We start from the raw sequence: 21,413 nt of genomic DNA, 5'->3' as shown, positions 1-21,413 counted from the left end.
TCGATTTTCTCTTTTCGCGAACCCTTCAACGTGCACTCGAACTTCGTGGCAGCTGCAGATCTGATACTCCTGGCGATATGTTGCGAAATTAAGTGAGATTTTCTTTCTCAGTTGCCTGTAGATTAGTGCGAGAAAAGTGGGGTAAGCTGCTTTTCTTAGTGGCATATTTATATTGTAAGTTATATTTACGGTTTTGTGTTGGCCGCTCGCGCGAAATGTCAGCATGGAGATGCGTAAAACACTCACAGGGTCGCTTATGTGTTCGCCTAAGACGACTCGTAGGCGAAGGCCATCTTTTTTTTTCTCAGTCGATGTGTTGATCCTCCCCCGCCACCCTCCGAAAGCTTTGTGCACCTAACGTGGTTTTGCGCTGCCTCCGTGATCGGCCCACGTTTGACCAAACGACGGTGCCACGTGGTGACGACGTCATCGAGTGACGCCACAGTGACGCCACAAATTTTGGCGATCTGTAACGTCGTGATGGAGTCGTATGGTGACGTCATGACGCGATGACGATTTTTTTACACCACTCGTGCTGACGTCGCCGACGCTCAATTTTCGCGTTTGATGAGGCTTTCTAAAGCTTTCGCCTTAATAGCACTGCGCCCGTGCTTTCAGAAAATCAAACTTCGTACGGATGCAAATAGCATCGCATTATATAGGCGCAAGCCTTGCGGCTCGTTCACACCTGCGGCTAGCTCCGCTCTGGCGACACAGTTAGTCACAAATGGCCGCAAAGCCACTGCTTTGGCTCAGTCGCTCGCTGCTCGATTTTTCAGTCGCGCGACTGCAGTCGCAAAGCTCTGCACCAATCGCGTGCGCAGGAACAGGGCGTCAGTTTATTTTACGGAGCAATGGCAATGCGAGCCATATGCGAGCAGACGTGAATTCTGTGTGGCGACGGGTGCAGGTCGCACTGAGGTGTGAACAACGGTTTCGCGTTTCCATCACCAGTCGCAAATGGTCGCGCGAGCGGTCCTAGACGCAGGTGTGAACGAGCCTTTATCCTCATGGTTTGTTCACTGTATCGAGGTTGATTCAATTACTTCAGGTAGCGCCCTTGTCTATATAAACATTTAAAGTTTTTGTAGCTAAATAGTGCCATAGCTGTTTTCAGTTTTCTATGCTCCTTCTCAAGCTGCTGGTTGTTATAAAATTTCTATTCATTTTATATTTCTTCTTTAATAATAAACGTACACATGCTGGGAGCATTTCGCAGACGTTAACTTCCTGGTTTAATTTAAAGAAACGTTGCTTTCACTGGTACCTCAGCGGCTGCTACGCTCTAGGTGGCGGGTTCGATTCCCGACATCGGCGCCCGCATTTCCATGAGGACTAAATGCAAAGAACACTCATGTTCTTAGATTTTGAAGTACGTTCAAGAACCCGACGTTGTCGTAATTTACCCGGTGTCTCTAAACACGGCACGCCTCATAAACATAGCCGAGTCTTTCTTGAGTGAAGCACAAACGTAACGTTTGTGCTTCACTCAGCGCATCTACATTGCTATGCCGTACCAACTAGCCCAAATTGAAGCTTTGCTGAACGTTATTCCGAGTCTTTCAATACTTTGGCAAGTACTTGCTTTGGCACGTAAACTTGCGAATACTTACTTTGGCAAGTAAAACGCCAGGAATTTTTAAGGCGAAAGCCTTAAATGCCTCATCAAACGCGGAATTTGACCGTCACCGTCCCACGTGAGCGGCATCGGTTCCGAGGGATGCATAAAGTTATCACGTGATGACGTCACCACGTAACATTACGATGACGTCACAGATAGCCATATTTGTGATGTCATTATGACGTCATCCCGACGTCACTTTGACGTGACGTAACGTTACAATATGACGTCATCACATGACATCGTAGCTTGGTCGAAGGTGGTCCGATCACGGAGGCAATGCAAAGCAAGGTGTGGTGCCTCCGATCTTGGAGGCAGTGCAAAACCACGTTAGGTGCAGAAAGCTTTCGAAGGGTGGCGGGACAAGGTCAATACATCTGGCGTGCCTCGATTCGTGCGCTATACCCTAAATACATCGAGTGAGAAGAAAAAGAAGATGGCTTCTGCATTTGAGTCGTCTTAAGTGATTGCATAAGGGACCCTGCGAGTTTTGTTCTTCCTTGCGGTGAGATCAGTGTACCACCATCTATAATAAAAAAAAGACGTAGTCTTCCGATAAAGCTATATATAATAAACCTCCTGAAAGACCGCGTCACAATAATGCGAGCCACCTGGTGGGGCTTTACACTAAGCCGATGCGAGCCGAGAGGTCGGCCAGGCGTCCTTGGCTCAGTGCCCTCGAAATGGCGAGCCGACCGTTTTTACTGCTTTACGCTCCTCCTCCCTCCCTCTCTATCTCGCCTTTCTCTCCTTCAGACAATCACATTGAGACAAGCAGGCAAGATCTCTCTCTTCTCCTCTTGCACTCCTCCAGAAAATCGCGGGAGACAGACAGGGGCGCGGGAAGGATTTGTTCGCGAAGGGTTTTCAGGAGAGCGTGAGGGGTAGTTGACGGAGGAGTACAGACAGCTTGTTTAACAGGCCAATCTCTTCTCGGTGGAAAGAGCTGTTTGTTTTGACGTTCCGGCAGCATCTGGTGACGCCAGCCAGGCCTGCCTTGCTGGCGCGAGGAACGCATATTGGCCGAGGCTTTTCTCTCCTATATACCGGTGAATGGATCGGCGTTTCGGGCGGATTATGCTCCGGGCCAATTTTCGTTCTGCAGTACACGCGCGTCTTTCTCGCTTATCAGAGGAATTGAAATGTGTGGTTTTCCTCTACTGGCTGGTCTTGGTTTGGTATAATAACGTGTTTTTCTTTTTTCTAATGGAGGCTTTGCGTGGGTATGATTTCTAAGTTCGGTATAGGAGGCCGAATCTTGACATAGCCAAAGAAAGTGGGGGCTAGTGATCATTCACCCATTACGTTCGCTGGGTCACTCACTCACTCACTCACTCACTCACTCACTCACTCACTCACTCACTCACTCACTCACTCACTCACTCACTCACTCACTCACTCACTCACTCACTCACTCACTCACTCACTCACTCACTCACTCACTCACTCACTCACTCACTCACTCACTCACTCACTCACTCACTCACTCACTCACTCACTCACTCACTCATTCATTCATTCATTCATTCATTCATTCATTCATTCATTCATCTCTAGATGTAGCCATGAATAGCCGAGGCGCCTTGGTTACGTTACAAGGTCTCTCAAATAGAAAAAAAACAAATATGTAGAAACTGCAGGCAAACCAGAAAAGTTCCAATTAATACGGAATCTAATCGGATCACATGGGATTCTTTAACTTGAAGATAAATTTATCAGTGCACGAAGTTCTTCGCTGCCATAGAAACATGCTGCCGCCGCCGCTACTGACATCGAGCCCGCCACGTAGGGGTCAGTAGAGCGTGCCATAACTACGGGCTTCGCTTGTCGAAGGTAAAAGAATGCGGATTCAAATCACATAGGAGAATAGTGTAATTGTCAGCACGCAGAAACGTCAAAACATTCACCACAGAAATAATAAGATGGACGTGACTCAAGCGAAACGGAAACACTACTCATTTTTATTAAAACGAAAGTCTCCGATGCCTCATCAAACGCGGATATTGACCGTCGGCGTCAACACGAGTAACGAAAAAAGGAATCATAATCATGTGGTGACGTAATCATATGACGTCAGCGTCACGTCCCAGGTCGCCAAAATTTTAGAAGCCACCATGACGTCTCTATGGCATCGACGTCACATGATGGCGTCATCGCGCGACATCGTCGCTTGGTCAAATTGGTGGGCCGATCGCAGAGGCACTACAAAAGCACGTGAGGTGCAAAAAGCTTCCAATGCCTCCGATCCCGGAGGCAATGCGAAACCACGTTGGTTGAGGAAAGCTTTCTGGCGGGATCAATAAAATCGACTACGAAGAAAAAGAAGATGGCTTTGGCCTTCTGGTCGTCTTAGGCAAATTCACAAGAAACCCCGTGAGTTTCTGTTTCCCAATGAAGCCTAGCTGCACCGGCTTTAGCTCACTTTCTGCCATTCTAATCAAACCAGAAGTCGTGTCGTGCTTTGCGCATTTTCCGTGAGCTCAAACGCAGGCGATTGAGACCTGTGATAACTTTGAAAGCTTTAGGTTCGGGCAACCCCGGCTTACGTAGGTGAGCGAAAGAAGTTTGGAACGGGCGGGGGAGGTGCGCGAGTTGCACGGCGATCCTGTGTAAATAAACACGCGGCGAAACGCGTCTGACCGGTGTTTTAAAGGGGCACGTTTAACGGCTGCTCCGTCTTTAGCGTGAGACAGGAGCTCCTGCTTTGATTTCACTGCCTAGTCTTTCTGTGCTTTCCGTTTCATTCAGTCTTTTCTGTGGTAAATGGCCGCATTTAATTTAGGTCGACTGCTTTTGCAATTCAAGTTGGCCACACACAGCGCAAAGAAAGAAAGAACGAAAGAAAGAGTGAATGAAAGGGTGAAAGAAAGAACAAAAGTAAGAGTGAAAGAGTGAAAGAAAGAAGGAACAAAAGAAAGAAAGAGAAAGAAAGAGAGAAAGAATGAAAGAAAGAAGGAAAGACAGAAATAAAGAAAGAGTGAAGGAAAGAAAGGAAGAAAAAAAGGAAGAAAGAAAGAAAGCGTGCAAGAAGAAGGAAAGAAAGAAAGAGTGAAATAAGGAAAAAGAAAGAAAGAAAGAAAGAAAGAAAGAAAGAAAGAAAGAAAGAAAGAAAGAAGAAAGAAAGAAAGAAAGAAAGAAAGAAAGAAAGAAAGAAAATGTGAAGCAGTTTCACTGCCTTAACGTCCATCGTTAAGCACCCGTCCCGTCTTCTTGTCTCTTGTGTCCCGTCTTTTTTGCGCTCTGGTTTTATTTTCATCGTCGGGGCGAAGACTGGTTAAACAGTCGAGCTGGTGGCGTCATATTGCTATTTCATTGCTTGACTTTGTTCTATAATAGTCTTGCCACCATCTGCACTGTTTAAACACGCTCTTCCTTATTACGCGACTAGTTTCTATTTGTTATTTCCAACCGCATTCCCCGCTGTCCATCGCTCCGAAAGGTTTACTAACGCAAGCCAGAAAAATATTGCCTTGGCGCGCAATTTTAATGCGTCTCCAAACACCGTTGCGAAGCGTCGGATACACTTTTCCTTTCAAAACATATCGCAGCAATATCGTTCGTCGCTTTGTGAGGCAGGACGTAGCTTCTAACATGACGATCAAGTTCTCTCTGCAAGTGACGTGGAAAATTAAAATCCCGGCTTATAGTGAACAAAAAGAAGGCGAATGGGAGAGAGAGAAAGAGAGAAATACAGCAGTTGTTTCTATAGTATTGTCGACAGCAGGCGGCTTTTTTTTTCTTTTTTTTTTTTTGAGAGAGAAGTGGCAAAAATAGTAATAGCGGTGACCTGACGGCTTTACTATACGTATAAATGAAAAGGACGTTTTAATTTACGGCGTATTAGATTGCGGCGTTGCTTTGTTTCACAAGCGCCAAGGGAAAGCTGCAACAAAAGTCCTCACTCTCGACGTTTCTATTATATGAATGCCCGCGGCTGTTTTTCGTACCGCGTTTAAAGCATTGAGTGAGCGGTGCGATAACAACTTGCTGGGCGAAAGAAGTGCTTTCAATCGAGGCAGTGGAGGCGTTTCTCGAGGGAACAAACGTGCATAATTGAATGGAATCACGTCGTGTGGAATTCTGACAGCTTGGTGCTATTTTAGAAACGTTACAGCGCACACAAACGGGGACAAAAGAAGACACAAGACGCAGCGCAGAACTACAACTTATCTTATTTGATGTGTTTTGAGGTGTTACGGCTTGCCAGCGAATTCTGTTTCTAAGCTGCGCGGGCAGTTTTTGTTCCATAGGACAAGAGATCATTCATTCACTAGTTTTTATTTTTCGCTTGCTCACTCATCTATTCATTCCCCTGATTTATTAGTTTCTCGTTTACACTTTTGTTCGTTGATTGTAATCGATTCTTTCATTACATCGATAAGTCGTTCGATCTTTCATTTCTTCATACATAGGCCCCTTCGCTCGTTTGCTGAGTCATTTACTCATTCATTCGTTCGTTCCTTCGTTTGCTCATTCATTCATTCATTCATTCATTCATTCATTCATTCATTCATTCATTCATTCATTCATTCATTCCTACCTTTCTCCTTTTTCTTCGGTTGTTCATTCATTCTTTCATTCCTTACTCGCGCTTTGGTTGGGGAATACGACACGTACACAAGGGCACTGGCTATAACGAAGAAAACACGGTTCGACAACCAAACCTGCCGCACGACGATGCCGGAACTAAAACCGCAGGAACAATGACGTCAGCCATGTGCGACTAAACAGTAACGCGGCACGCGGCGCCGGCATGGTGTCAACAGTATAACTCTACGGGGGATGGCCGCGGCACGAAGAGGCTGGCCGCACGAACACCTATACCAGTGATGACACCATGACGTCATGACAAGGACCGTTTGTATACGCATTCTGATTTCATAACTATTTGCTACTTGGCGTCCTCATTCTGAGACGCTCTTTACTTGTGTCGTTCCTGTGCGCTATTCGCAAGGATCAGGCCAAGAACATTGAGCTAATAATAAATTAAACATTCTTGTTGCCTAGAGTTTCTTTATGTACACTTCTGGTTGAAATACTTTGCTACGCACGAGCACTTTGGTGAAGGCAGTACCGTGTCTAACGAGACTTTGGGCGGGGAGGGGGGAAGGGTGTTTCGGCAGGAATTTCAGAATATCTTGTTACCTGTTTACAAATGCTCGATGCCAGCAGGTAAGGGTGGCATGTAATTCGATTGGATCGTTGAATAAGGCTGAAATAAATATGGCAGGACTGACTGCACAATAATTAGATAATTATTTACGTTGTCATTGCAATAATTTCCCGTAAAATGTATTTGAGAGAAATCAGTTTTTAAATTAAATTCTGTAATTAATTTTACAGTAATTAAACGATTTACCAGTCAACTGCCACCTCGCGGAAAAGAGAAATCGCGGGCTACGAGACACCAGTGGCAAAAAAAGAGTGTTCCACACTCGCCTTCATTGCAGGGAGAGGCGCTGGCCAAGACTCCCTTGATTACTTATAATATAAATACTCAATAAAGTGGATGGAAAAGCGACGTCGCCTCTGTAGCTCAGTTGGTGGAGCATCGCACGGGTTATCAGAAGGTTGTGAGTTCGGTTCCTATCAGCGGCAAGTTGATTTTATGTCATTTATATCATTACAGATACATTACAGATACGTTACAGGCACTACAGTTAAAACACACAATTAATGTCCCCTATTCTTTCCTTGGCTTAATGGTCCGTTGGTTTCTTTAGGTTATGTCTAACAAAAAAACGAGTCCCTCGAACAATTTTTTCTTTAGTACCGTAATTTATAATAACGCTTCCGCTTGCTCTAAAATCGGTCTCCAGATCCTTGGCGTCAAATTATGTAAGTTTCACGCATTTATAGACGGTTCCATCATAATGCGCCTCGCAAAGGGGTAAGCAACGGTGGCCGTTGTACCCTGGAAAACGCGGTACATCCCCGAATCCGCATTCACTATTCTCCCGCGTTCTCTTCCTGCGTCAGCCGCGACAGCGGCTGCCTTTTGGGTTGGCTTCGTCGCAAACAGAAGCCCGTGGCGTGTCGCCCACCAGACCACACTGTTTACTTCCCCGTCACTGCAGTCACGGTATAGCAGATCGAGTTATAGTCAGGCGTCCCTATACACTGCGGACCGTCAAAGGCTTCCTGTATATATAGTAGTACGTTTATACATACACACGTATACCCTAACCATGTGATCAGCTCCCCAACTTCGTTATTCTCGGTCGCAAACACACCGTCCCTTCCGTGACGTATGGAGTCCAAATGTCACTCCTTTCCATAGCGTGCGGTGCAATGTTCCATGATGCAGCGCTTTCTTGCGAGCCATACAGAAGCGGGGGACATTCTTCAAACAATCATGTCTTCCTGATCTATCTATCTATCTATCTATCTATCTATCTATCTATCTATCTATCTATCTATCTATCTATCTATCTATCTATCTATCTATCTATCTATCTATCTATCTATCTATCTATCTATCTATCTATCTATCTATCTATCTATCTATCTATCTATCTATCTATCTATCTATCTATCTATCTATCTATCTATCTATCTATCTATCTATCTATCTATCTATCTATCTATCTATCTATCTATCTATCTATCTATCTATCTATCTATCTATCTATTCTAACCATGTGATCAACTCCCCGCCCGTTATTCTCTGTAACAAACCCGCTGTCCCTTCCGTGACGAATGGAGTCCAACTGACATCCCATCACTTTACACAGCTTGCTTTAATGATGCAGTGCATTCTTGCGAGCCATATGGAACCTCTGCGCATTCTTCGAACAGTCCTTTCTCGTGTCATTTAGTTCTGGTCATGCCGCAGTACTGGTTTCTGTTGTTGTCCAGCGCTATCTGTCTTCTTTGGCCTCTTGTTCGTGCCGCAGCCTCGGGGGTACGCATACGTCACGCACCCCTCTGTCGTAAGCCTCCTCCTTCGCGCTATCTAGCGAGCGCGAGAGCTCATTTCTTATTCAGAAGGACTGAGCTGTTTGTTTATTTTATTTCCTCCCATTGCGTGTATGGACAGGAACCGTACTCCGAGTTTGACTCGCCACGCGGAGACGATCCATCACTGGGAGCGAGAGATCAAGTCGTTCGATTTTCGCGATCTGCTCTTTGTATATTTATTATTTTATTTTCCTTTTGTTCGGTCGTTCTCTGGAAGCACAGCGGTCCGACGAGGTCATACATCACCCCCACGGCTTTCTGTTGCGCACCTATAGATCGGAAGTATATGGAAAACATAATTAGTATTCATAGTCGAAGAGGGACCACAGAGGTCCTTCATCTTCTGTGACTGATAAAGTTATACTTTGTATGGTTGCCAAATGGAGCCCATGCCTTTGGAAGCCATATCAAAGGAGATCTAGTGATTCCGAACAGACTCCATTAACCCTTTCGGCCCTGGCGTCGTCAATTGACGACACCGCACAAACGTTCCCCTAGCACCTCGGAAATGAAACCAAAACTGCTCATTCTTGGGGAAATACTTCTTCAATAATCCCCACTGTGACTGACATCAAAGTTGCGACATATTTGCGTAGCTGGGAGCAACAAAGAGGAAAAAGCTTGACCGAAGTCATGGATGACGCCGAGGCGGTTCAGGTGAGGCGGCTAAGCGTCGTTTTCTGGACGTCGTACAGAAGCTATTTAAAGAGTATCACACTGAAAAATGAGACGCGGCTCACATTTTGTGTACACTAGTGAGTAGCCGAAATAAAAACGCCGTTTTCCTAATTTCACAACCACTGAGCCTCGATGACCTAATTTGATTCAATGCTAGTTATTCCATAAATACCTGCACCACTGGCTCAATTTTTCCTTTTTGGTCTTACGAGGTCCTGACTATTAGGAAAACACGCACAAAAATGTCTCCGGCCAAAATAAAAGAATCCAGGGCTGAAAGGCTTAAGATGGCTGCTACATTTATTTGTTGCGAGCCCCTTGTAGACAAATAGCTGTGCATGTGTATATATCGTCAGAAGTGAAGACCTGTGTGCCGAAACAAAGTCTTGATAACGACGGACATTCCCGGTCAAATTAAACGTGAAATTAAACGTTTGTATGGGTGCGTCCTACATTTCGCTTGACTGTGAATTATTATATATTTGTCATGGAAATTGGCGATATCAGCGCTAATGAAGCGTGTTGATTTATGCTAATTTTTGTGTCGAGATTGTCTCTGTTATTGGTGTCATGCGCGGCTGCACCGAAAGCCAGTTGTCACGCGACCGTTTGTGAATCGCAACGTACCTTTTTACCCCGGATCTACTTGTTGGTATAGCTGCTTTATCTCCCACTAGCCATTTGCGCTTGAGCCTCGTGTACGAACATGTTGCCGGTCGTGCCTGTGTATTGACTGGATATTTCGATGAGGAAATGTATATTGATCACCGCATATCTTCAAAGGCCCGAGATATGACTTATGCAATGTTAGCTTGCGACATTTTTGGGGTTGTGCGATTGCTTAGGCGTTATCAGTGCCGCAGAATTCGACAAAGCCAGCCATCCGTGCCAATGCGGTCTATGACATAACGAAGTGCTTCATATATTAATCACTATCGGTACGACAGTCAGGACGAATCAATAGGCAAAACGTTGGGCTTGATTTACTATGCATTGGTCGTGTTAGTGTGACCCCGCATACGATGTCGACCTAGAACCGCAAAGCTCTGACACAGCTTATCAGAGATTATATGGATAGCAAACTACAGTCGGCTACAAACTAGTAATAACATCTGGGGTTTCACGTGCCGAACCGCTGTATAATCACGAGGCACGCCGTACTAGAATCTCCGGAAATTTTGACCATCTGGGATTCTTTAACGAGCACGGAATCGCACATTACAAGGGCATCTAGCTTTTCGGTTTCATCGAAATGTGACCGCCGAGGCCGGGATCGAACCCGCGACCTTCGGGTCAGCAGCCGAGCACCGTAACCACTGTACCATCGATGTGGACAAGTTACAATCCAATTATAAATATAAGCTCAGCCCACAGCCTTCGCGCTCCCATGCAAAAATAATTTGCATGCACGCTCAATCCAATTAACTTCGCTCATTTCCGTGACGTCATGAATTTATGCCTGTTTAAGAGAGTCGAATTTCGCAATGCATATGAGAGTCTGCGTCGCTGGTTTTAGATTAAAAAAAAAATACTTGGGTGTCCCGACAAATTTCATCAAGTGTCCTGAGAGCACTGCTCATCAAGTATCCTGGCATCACTGTTCAGTCAAAATGTATATTTGGCTGGGAAACTACAAGAGATTTATTTTCCAATGTGCCTAGTGCTTGCATTAGCAGAGAGAAAAAGTAGTCACGCTTTGAGCGAATAGCAGCTGATGCGACTATCTTGCACGGGTGATGGATAACTTACTCAACCAGTTAATGCGTGACGACAACGCAGTTTTGCCACGCTTGAACAGATCCGCTCTTAGAACAGTCGGAGGGCTGTTGAAAAAGCTTACAGGGTCCCTAATGCATTCGCCTAAGACGACTTGAAGGCTAAAGTCATCTTCTCTTTCTTCTTCTGCTTCTTCTCAGTCGATTGTATTGATACTCTATCCCCCCCCCCCCCCCCCCCCACGAAACCTCCAGGATCGGAGGCATCGCAGCGTTCTGCACCTCGCGACGTTTTGCTGCACTGCCTTCGACATCGGCCCACGTATGACCAAGGGAAGATGTCCGTTGATGACGTCATTGCGTTACGTCACATCAAGTGACGTCGTAATCGCGACGTAATGAAGCCATAAATTTGGGCATGATGCGTTCAATCAAGCCGTAATCTTTGATCACGTGACTGTACATCGTTCGTGTTGGGCCGACGCCGACGGTCAGTTTTCGCGTGCGATGAAGCATCTAAGGCTTTCGCCTTAATGTTAAACGGAAACTTCGTGTACAGGGAGAACACATCAGGAAATGGTATATATATATATATATATATATATATATATATATATATATATATATATATATATATATATATATATATATATATATATATATATATATATATATAGGGGCGACCGTTGTGTTTGCCGATTCCATAGGGGTGTGGCACGGAGCTAAAAGTAATCGCCTTTAGTGGCGCCGACACCCTACTTCGCACAGCGAGTCGGGCGTTCTTGACGCGACGCGGACTTGGCTTCACGTGACCTCGCCATGTTTGCCAAACCATTCTCTTAACGCGTGTAGACTGGCTGTCGCCTCCGGGGAAATTGGGAGCTTCGGGCGCTTTGACAGCTTCACGACCATCCGATCGCCTCCGCTGATTGCTGCCGCGCCATCGGGAAAACTTTGGGCGTGAGCACTCAGCCCGCCAGGGTGGCGTCATGCCGCGCGCTTTCTGAGTGGTGCAGCGCACCGTTGGGCCAACCAATCCAATTCCCGTTTGCGTTCTGTCCAAGTTTGTTCGCCCGGTTATCGGCATAGAGTTTCGTATTATAGCACCACACTAGAGGGAAATCTGGCGCTAGTGTCTATGGGAGCTGTAACGTATGACGCTTCAGCCAGAACGGGAATGGTGGGTAGTGCATGGATTTGCCTATACTTCGTTCTTTCGGCTCCGCATGGCCTGCAGCCGCTTTGTCGCAAGACTATGTTCAGCAAAAATGCGGCGGTCCCACTTCACCGCCTTAACCCTTTCAGGCTCACCAATTCAAATCATGTCACGAGGTCCGCAACGAGCCATGCCTTCATCCGAAACAAAAGCCAAAACACAACAACGAAGAAAGCCGCAAGTGCGTTCGAAGTCGCAAGCATGAAGACTAGGCAAATCCATGTACTGCCCATCATTCCCATGGTGACTCAACGATCGCAGCGCCACAGTTCCCTCTAGTAAATGTTGTAGGAAACTGTATGGTTAAAGGCAAGACGCTATAAAGCAGCGATTGTTTATCACTTCCACATACGCTGTCTCCGTATACGTACGTACTTACTTTTCAACATTTACGATCGGGAAAGATAAGAAAGAAATTTTGTACTGTGGGACCGCTTGACGTATTTATCTTTTATTGCGATAGCAATTATATGGACAGTCTCGGCTGAATTTTGCCGTCGCCGTCGCCGTCATGCACCGTATATGTATAAGTATGTATATATATATATAAAAGCCCCAAAGAAAAATAATTCAGAAAAATGCTTCCGAGGCGCGGAATCGAACCAGGGACCTCTTCCTCCGCAGCGAGTGGCGCTAGCCACTACGCCACGAAACGCAGATCCTCCACGTATGTAACGGCGAGCGTTATATACACACCCTTTAGCGCTGGACGGACTCAGAGACGGCTGCGCTTATAAGCGTTTCTTCATTACCAGCGAGATGGCGTTAGGAGCACGACAGGCGCATTTAAAATTCGTCAGCTCGCGCGCTCGCTTCATCTTGCGCAGGGAGAACCTTGCCCTTCCGCTGTCTGCTCGCGCGGTTTTCTTGTGCTGAGGGGAAGAGGAGTGTTTCACGCTTTCACCGTGATGTCCGCGCTCATGTTACGCAGCGTACGAAAGCCACTCGAGCTCAAGGGACGCCGCTAAACGAACAAACAGAAGATGAGCGCGAACTATCAAGTGTCACAGCTCGACACTTGAAGCACGCTTGTTTCCTTCGCTGCTTCGGCCGCCTTTGCAACAGGAGCGCTGTTCAAACTGAGAGTATCCACTGGCGAGCCTCACTTCATATAGCATTAGTTTCTTGCTATCGCATTCATTGCTTCGGCCTTGCGGCGAAACTGTGACTTTTTTCGATGTGTCCATAAACAGCCATATGCCATTGTGTAATGGTGCTCTTGAATTTATCACAGACGATAAAAAATGGAAAAGAAAAAGCGCGAGACGTAAACAACAGTGCAAGAGGACGTGAAAACTACATTTAAATTAAGAAATAAAAAAGTCACAGTTTCGCCGCAAGGGCGAAGCAATGAATGCGATAGCAAGAAACTAAATGCTATATGAAGCGAGGCTCGCCAATGGATACTCTAAGTTTGAACAGCGCTCCTGTTGCAAAGGTGGCCGAAGCAGCGAAAGAAACTAGCGTGCTTCAAGTGTCGAGCTGTGACACTTGATAGTTCGCGCTCATCTTCTGTTTGTTCGTTTAGCGGCGTCCCTTGAGCTCGAGTGGCTTTCGTACGCTCCGTAACATGAGCGCGGACATCACGGTGAAAGCGTGAAACATGCCTCTTCCGCTCAGCACAAGAAAACCGCGCGAGCAGACAGCGGAAGGGCAAGGTTCTCCCTGCGCAAGTATGAGAAGAAGCGAGCGAGCTCGCCGACGACTCTTAAATGCGCCTGTCGCGCTCCTAACGCCATCTCGCTGGTAATGAAGAAACGCTTATAAGCGCAGCCGTCTCTGAGTCCGTCCAGCGGTGAAGGGTGTGTATATAACGCTCGCCGTTAGCTACGTGGAGGATCTGCGTTTCGTGGCGTAGTGGCTAGCGCCACTCGGTGCGGACGAAGAAGTCCCTGGTTCGATTCCGCGCTTTGGAAGCATTTTTCTGGATTATTTTTCTTTGGGGCTTTTATATATATATACATACTTATACATATACGGTGCATGACGGCGGCGACGGCGACGGCGACGGCAAAATCCAGCCGAGACTGTCCATATAATTGCTATCGCAATAAAAGAGTTGAATTGAATATAACGTTGAATGTAAGCGTTACCTTCCAACGAAAAGCTAAAGAAATGTTAATAGTGTAATAACGCGAAATACTTTCATTTTTTAAGGACACACGTGCCCAGTGTCCCATCTCCTGTCTACGCTGCCTGTGTTCCCCGCACTTGCGACTCAAGAAAGCAGCATTAGCAAAGAGATTTGGCTTGGCTGAAAGACGGCTTAATAGACGGCTTAAGAGGTGGCTTTCGGAAGGTCACCGCGCCGCTGCACACGACACAGAGCCTGCCTCGCCAAGCCACCCTGAGAGCGCACTCAAAGCTCTCGTTAAAGCGGGCTCCTTCTGTCGACTCCGGGCTAGATTATGTGTTCCGAGTCACACGTGGCCGGCTGCAAGTCCGTAAAGGCGTTTTAGCTACGCTGAGTGCCGCGTTAAAGTGGATTTGCAGGGTCGCGCATCTGGACCTTAGAGAAAGGCACTTTGAAGGGATGACCGTCGGTGTTAACGAAGTTAGCTAAGGGCAATAACTTTGTTGACCGCTTTACACGTGGGCTGACCAGACGCTCGTAAAAAAAGGATGCAAAGTGGCTTAAAAGTGTTCTATCTTATATTTTTATGGACTGGCGAAGGAACCAATAGGAAACGTCGCTGTAAGATCAGAACTGTGTTTCACTTTCGTTCCCGTGAACAGGGCAAAACAACTTCACTTTAATGTGACTTTATTAAACCATCACCTGCGCCCGCATGGTTTGCCCAAATATTAACATTGCACTCTGGTCTTGTTAAGGTTTTTAAGCGCGTCTGCTTGGTAATGTATGTTAACTTCACGCTGTGCGGTAGGGATGAAGGCTTCGATAGACTATGATGGCTGTACACTAGCGCTACCTTGACCTATACATGAATGAGCTAGAGTTCTTGCTCCACGTGTACTGGGGTCACGGTTTCCATGGTTACGCGCTTTCTATCATCACGTTCCCGCAAGCACGGTTGTATTCAAGTTGCGGTCAACGTTCAAGACCGCAGACCTGAACACTTTAACAGCCGAGAAGATAAGTTCGAATCTTCGTAGTGGGGCATATGTGAAGGGTGTCCCAGCAACAGCAAAACAAGAAATACAAACAATCTAGCTCTATTTGATCCGTCTACGTCCTCGAACTCAAGGAAAACATCACGTGACGCGCTTTGAACTCACAAGAACGGACGGTGGTTACGTTTGTTGGCATCGTGAAAAAACTTTCAGCCGAACGTATCGACACAATGTCGACAGAGGTGCGAACAGCGCTGAAACTACGGAGCTCGGCGAAGGAAAAACACACTTACAGGGGCTGCACAACACAATGCAGCGTTCGTGGGTGTGTTTTTTTTTTCTTTCGGCGATGTCTTGTCTTTTCAATGCATTTTTTTATTATTCATGAACATGTCTAGCCAACTATCGCAGCACGGTGCACTCCTGCATTATCGAACCAAGCCTCTTATACGTCATGTTGTTCAGACAACGAAGTACGTTGCATCGATCATGGCTTCTGTACAAGGCAATGTCTAAGCCAATATCGATGCAACGTACTATGCCGTCTTCTCATTGCCATTGGCTTTGTCTGAATCGAAACAATGCTGCATATGATCGCTGTCCTTTCTCATTCATTCATCACATGCACGGCGAGAGCTGGAGCACACCATGTGTCGTGCGTTCGGACTAGGCACGTGGTGTGTTCTATAGATATTAAAAATACTACTGTCCTGTCCTCTGTTTCAATATTACGAAACATCATTATATTCATCGGCATGCGCGCCAAACTGTAGTTAGGAGCAGATGCCTTTTGTGAGGCTATATAGATTTATAATGATGATAAATAAGCCAGAATTCAAATCAATTTAATCGGGTGTCAGAGGCCATGGCTGTATATCAGCATGTTTAAGTTCGTAGGACGTGGGTGATGTTGATGATGACAATGACGATGATGACCCTTATAAGCACATACTTCGAAACGAGGTCGCGACCAATAGTCACTCAACGTGTTCGTTACAAGCATCTGTTACTCCATGTATTATTCCTTCTACCACAGTTAATTCAGCATCCTAGCTATCTCTTTCTTTTCCTTGGCACAAGCTTCTGCATTTTTAGTGTAGCCTTACGTACGCCTGCAAAGGCTCCTTTTCTATCAACCTCAACCTCGTTTTTTTGTCAGCAATATTCAAAGCGTCCCCTGCTTGTATCAACCGCTACCATGTTAAAACTTCCATCCATTTTGAAATCCAGAGCCTCCGAAATCGGCACACCTTCCGTAGGTTTTGCTGGTTGATGATGCGTCTACGAAGGCGCCATACGGTGCCGAACAGAGCAAGCTGCTTACAAAGAAAAGTTGTCTGTGCTAGCCGCTTTCATGACTGAGAGTGCACTCTGCCGACATTTATTATGTCTTCACGTGAATTGGCTGTGCTCTACATATCTTACTGTCAGCATTTTGGGCCATCGCCATCGTTTTGCTTTTTGACTGAAGCACTCATCTTTTCAGTCGGCATTTGTCACGATCAAGCGTCCACTGTCACCGGGTAATTGCTTCAGACGGGACCATCTAAGTGTGCTACAAGCATAGAGTTACCTACAATACTTACCAGAGAGAACTCTGGCGCTAGTGTCTATGGGAGCTGCAACGCATGGCCCTTCAGCCAGCATGGGAATGATGGGTAGTACACGGATTTGTCTAAACTTCTTTCTTTCGGCTCCGTTTGGCTCCGTGTCGCCTGCATCCGCTTTGTCGCAAAACGAAGTTCAGCAAGAGTCAGCAGTTCCATTTCACCACTTTATCCTTTTTCGGCTCACAAATTCAAATCTGATCACGAAGTTCACAACGATCCATTCTTTTATCCGGAAGAAAACCAAAACACAGCAATAAACAAAGCCACAAGCGCGTTCGAAGCCCGCAAGTACGAAGACTAGGCAAATCTGTGTACTACCCATCATTTCCATGGTGGCTGAACGATCGCAGTGCCAGAGTGCCCTCTAGTTAATTTTAGGAAACTCTATGGCTACAAGGAATGTGAGGGCACAGACAGTATAATGTAAAAGAACACCTCGCAGAGCCTGTACTTCATGCAGTTGCGCCTTAAATTGTGTTGTACAGAACCAAGTAACTGGTTGTAACCAGTGGGAAACAATGAATCCCGACGTACCGGAATAGTCGTAACGCAAAGTTTCGAATGAAATAGCTTTCTGGACGTATGGATACCTTAACGTGCTTCATCGTATAAAACATAAGATACAGTCTATGCACCCCCTAAAGATGATTTTGAGCTATTTTCCCTTCATGAAGCACTTTTGATGCATTAGACGTTTCCTTGGCTTTCTTGTTTGTTAGTTATAATTAATGTTTTGTCTAGCAAAAATCAACGAGCCCTTAAAATGCCCCTTCTTTCGTTTAACAGATTAGAGTAACATTGAGCTAATATGCTCTATTTCTCTCTCTTTGGTCCAGGTGGAATGCCCCTGAAAGGCAGACCGGGCCTGGGAAGCCTTTCCTAGCCTAGAGCGTGTACCTTTAGGGACTCGAACCTTCGGCAACTGCGCCACCATATAAGCGCGCAACTGTCGTGCAGTGACCAAAGACAAAAATGGCGACCCAGACGTTCCGACCAGTGAAAGCGATGCTGGCGTCCCTAGCGCTGCTCCTGGCATCGCGTGCCGCGGACACCGCCGCCGCCCACACCGGAGAGGTGAGCGACGTCGGCGGTGACGTCACCGGAAACGAGACCCGAACCGGCGAGCAGTGCAAGGACGGACTCATCCTTCCCATGTGGATGCCTCAGGAAAACATAAGCACGGGCGACGTCGTCGCTCGCGGCCTAGTCTACTTCCTGGCGCTCGCATACATGTTCATCGGAATATCTATCATCGCCGACCGGTTCATGGCCGCCATCGAGGTCATCACCTCCAAGGAGAAAGAGGTGACCATCAAGAAGCCGAACGGCGAGACTCAGACCATCAGCGTGCGCGTCTGGAACGAGACCGTGTCCAACCTGACCCTGATGGCGCTGGGCTCTTCAGCGCCAGAGATCCTGCTGTCCGTGATCGAGATATACGCCCAGAACTTTGAGGCCGGAGACTTGGGACCCGGCACGATCGTGGGCAGCGCCGCGTTCAACATGTTCGTCATCATCGCCATCTGCGTCTATTCCATCCCTCCGAACGAGGTGCGACGCATCAAGCACCTTCGCGTCTTCTTCGTCACCATGACGTGGAGCGTGTTCGCCTACATCTGGCTCTACATCATCCTCACGTACTCCTCCTGGGGCGTGATCGAGGTGTGGGAGGGCGCCATCACATTCATGTTCTTTCCGGCCACCGTGCTGACGGCGTATATCGCCGACCGGAGGCTGCTGATATACAAGTACCTCTCCAAGAAGTACAGGGTCACCAAGCGGGGAGTGATCGTGGGTAGCGAAGGGGAGGACGTCGAGATGGCGCCCAACAAGGAGAGGCTCGCCGACGGCATCCTGGGAGGCGGCACGCTGCGTCTCTTCGGCGAAGAACAGAGCTCGGAGGCCAAGGAGTTTGAGGAGCACCGCAAGGAGTACACCCAGATCCTACGCGAGCTAAGGCACAAGAACCCGGACGCCTCGATGGACGAGCTGGAGAGCATGGCACGAGACGAGATCATTGCCCGTTGTCCCAAGAGCAGAGCTTACTACAGGTGTGTTTCCATTTTTTTTTTTCATTTTGAAAATTACTGTAAACGATTGAGCATCGAGGTGTAATAGCCTCACGTGAGTTGACATGAAATAGTTTTCTAATACAGCATGCAACACGGAAAGGCGTGTGCAATCGGACATACGTCGTGTCTTCTGCAGTTTACTATTTAAGTACGCCGTATTCAGCGCTGCGTTGCTTGTATAGTGACGTTTGATGTGGTTATCTGTGGAGATGCAAATACCGAAGGCAACGAGTCAACACCAGAATTCTGTCCCCCGAGACGAAGAACTGTATATTCTATGCAGAAAACTTTATTTAGGCTCTAGAAAACAAGCTACGTTTTTTTCTCTGAAAACACCACTAATGCATAGTTAACTTCCTATGACAATCTTAAAGCTGGCCTTAACCACCCCTCGGTATTGGTTAAAAATCTCATTCTACGAACACTAAACGCTGCTGTGAGCATTCTTGTAGTCGTGCGCGGCACGTAGAATTCACAAGCGGTGCGCGAAGTTACCACTTTCTCAAGTGGCCGCTGACAGACCCCTGTCCTTACTCACTTCGGTGGGCATGGCGCCAGCTGTGTGTCGTCAAACAGCAGATTGCGGCTATTGGCTGATAGCTGACAGCGCTTGGATCAAGAGCACTTCTTAGCACAGGGTATCGCCAAGTACCGGCGCTGCGCTTTATAGTGTGCTGAAATTACACAGTAGCAACGCTAGTGTGCACAGGAATCACAACGGGAGAGAGTGATCGCGTTTCATGACGCGCGCTCAAGTTCATGCCGCGTGCTGACGTTACTCCCTCCGCCCGCGCCATTCCTCCCTGTGTAGCTTCTAGCTCGCTCGTCAGGACGAGAGAAAGAGGGCTTAAAAGTGTGCGACAGATTGCTAAATCCGCTCGTCCTTGACGTATTCGAGGAATTTTTGCGGCAGTCGATCCGTGTGGCAATAAACTCTGATACTGAGGTATTACTTGATTACTTAGAAAAGTTGTTCAGAACCAATTTGTATCGGTTGATGTATGATAGTTTAGTTGAAATCATTAGTTCATGTCAAAGCCTGGATTTCAGAATTCAGAGGATGAAACAAGAAGGACCAATGCCACATGCAAATATATGCTTCTGTATTTCGTAACATCCAACAAAGCTGTCCCTATTCCAACGAAGACGCGTTTGACTTTTGTGCTATGATGGATTCCTTCGAGAGAGGGACCAACTTTTCTTTTTATTCTAAAATGCCCACTGATCACCCGAGTGTTCTGTCCCTCACCCCCCCCCCCCCTTTTCGCAGGATCCAGGCGACCCGCAAGCTCATGGGCGCCGGCAACCTGATCCGTCGCAAGGCGGACCTTCGCGAGGTCGGGGCCAAGGACGAGGGCAAGGAGGAGAAGGTCGAGGAGGAGTGCGTGCGGCTGTTCTTCGACCCGGGTCACTACACGGTATTCGAGAACGTCGGCGAGTTCGCCGTCACGGTGGCGCGCGATGGCGGCGATCCGCAGAGCACCGTATGCGTCGATTACAACACCGAGGACGGCACCGCCAACGCCGAAACCGACTACGTGCCCGTCGAAGGCACCCTCGTATTCCGGCCGGGAGAGAACCAGAAGCAGATCATCATCAAGGTCTGTAAAATAATGTACGCCACGCTAATGTGTAGGAGTGTTACGTAATGTCCTGGTACTTCAGAAGGGAGGACGTTTGGGCGGTAGTTCATCGTACCCCAGAAACAACAGTGCCCTAAACTGCCTTCATATTGTCTCGTGTTCGTGTAGTGTGCTATAGATTCTGAGGTCCCGGTGCTGGCAGGGGAGCTGCGTGTGTGTGTATCTATGGGGGGGGGGGGGGGGGGGGGGGGGGAGGGGATGGACGTTTGTATGTATGATGTGTGTACATTCTGCGTCAAAAATTTGGAGACCACTAGGTCGGAGAAAACTTCAAACTTCCTGGCAATTTGTGACTGTATTCGGTCTGGCTGCAGAGTACATCTTGTTAGCATGTTTTACAACAGGCCGGAAATCTAAATACAAAGGTGCCTCACGAAACAGCGGAAATATTTAGCGTTCTCTTGTGTTTCCTGGTCTCTAATCTTCTGACGCTGACTGTGCGTATGTGTGGACGTTTTTGTGTATGTTTGCGTCTATGTTGGCGTACTTGTTAGTTTGTATGTATGTATGTATGTATGTATGTATGTATGTATGTATGTATGTATGTATGTATGTATGTATGTATGTATGTATGTATGTATGTATGTATGTGTATGTGTGTGTGTGTGTGTGTGTATGTATGTATGTGTGTATGTGTGTATGTATGTATGTATGTATGTATGTATGTATGTATGTATGTATGTATGTATGTATGTATGTATGTATGTATGTATGTATGTATGTATGTACCGTGTGTGTGCCTGCGCTGGTGTTTCTGTGTCTGCGTATACTATACTGGGAACACCAGCGCAAAATTTAAGAAAACATGGACAGACAAACGAACATT

General features: G+C 46.9%; 1 protein-coding gene across 1 annotated transcript in view; it reads left to right on the top strand.

Annotated features, from left to right (window-relative positions):
- The window catches only part of LOC119374471 (sodium/calcium exchanger 3-like), a 291,218-nt gene that overhangs the window by 158,542 nt on the left and 111,263 nt on the right, over nt 1–21,413 (top strand). The window contains 2 exon segments of the mRNA XM_037644580.2: nt 17,709–18,923; nt 20,215–20,545. Coding sequence (XP_037500508.1) covers nt 17,845–18,923; nt 20,215–20,545 — 1,410 coding nt within the window. The 5' untranslated portion in view covers nt 17,709–17,844.

This window comes from Rhipicephalus sanguineus, chromosome 11 (assembly GCF_013339695.2).
Source record: "Rhipicephalus sanguineus isolate Rsan-2018 chromosome 11, BIME_Rsan_1.4, whole genome shotgun sequence".
Taxonomy (NCBI): Eukaryota; Metazoa; Arthropoda; class Arachnida; order Ixodida; family Ixodidae; genus Rhipicephalus; species Rhipicephalus sanguineus.
The sequence above is the reverse complement of the archived record's forward strand: the minus strand, read 5'-3'. Positions and strand labels throughout refer to the sequence as shown.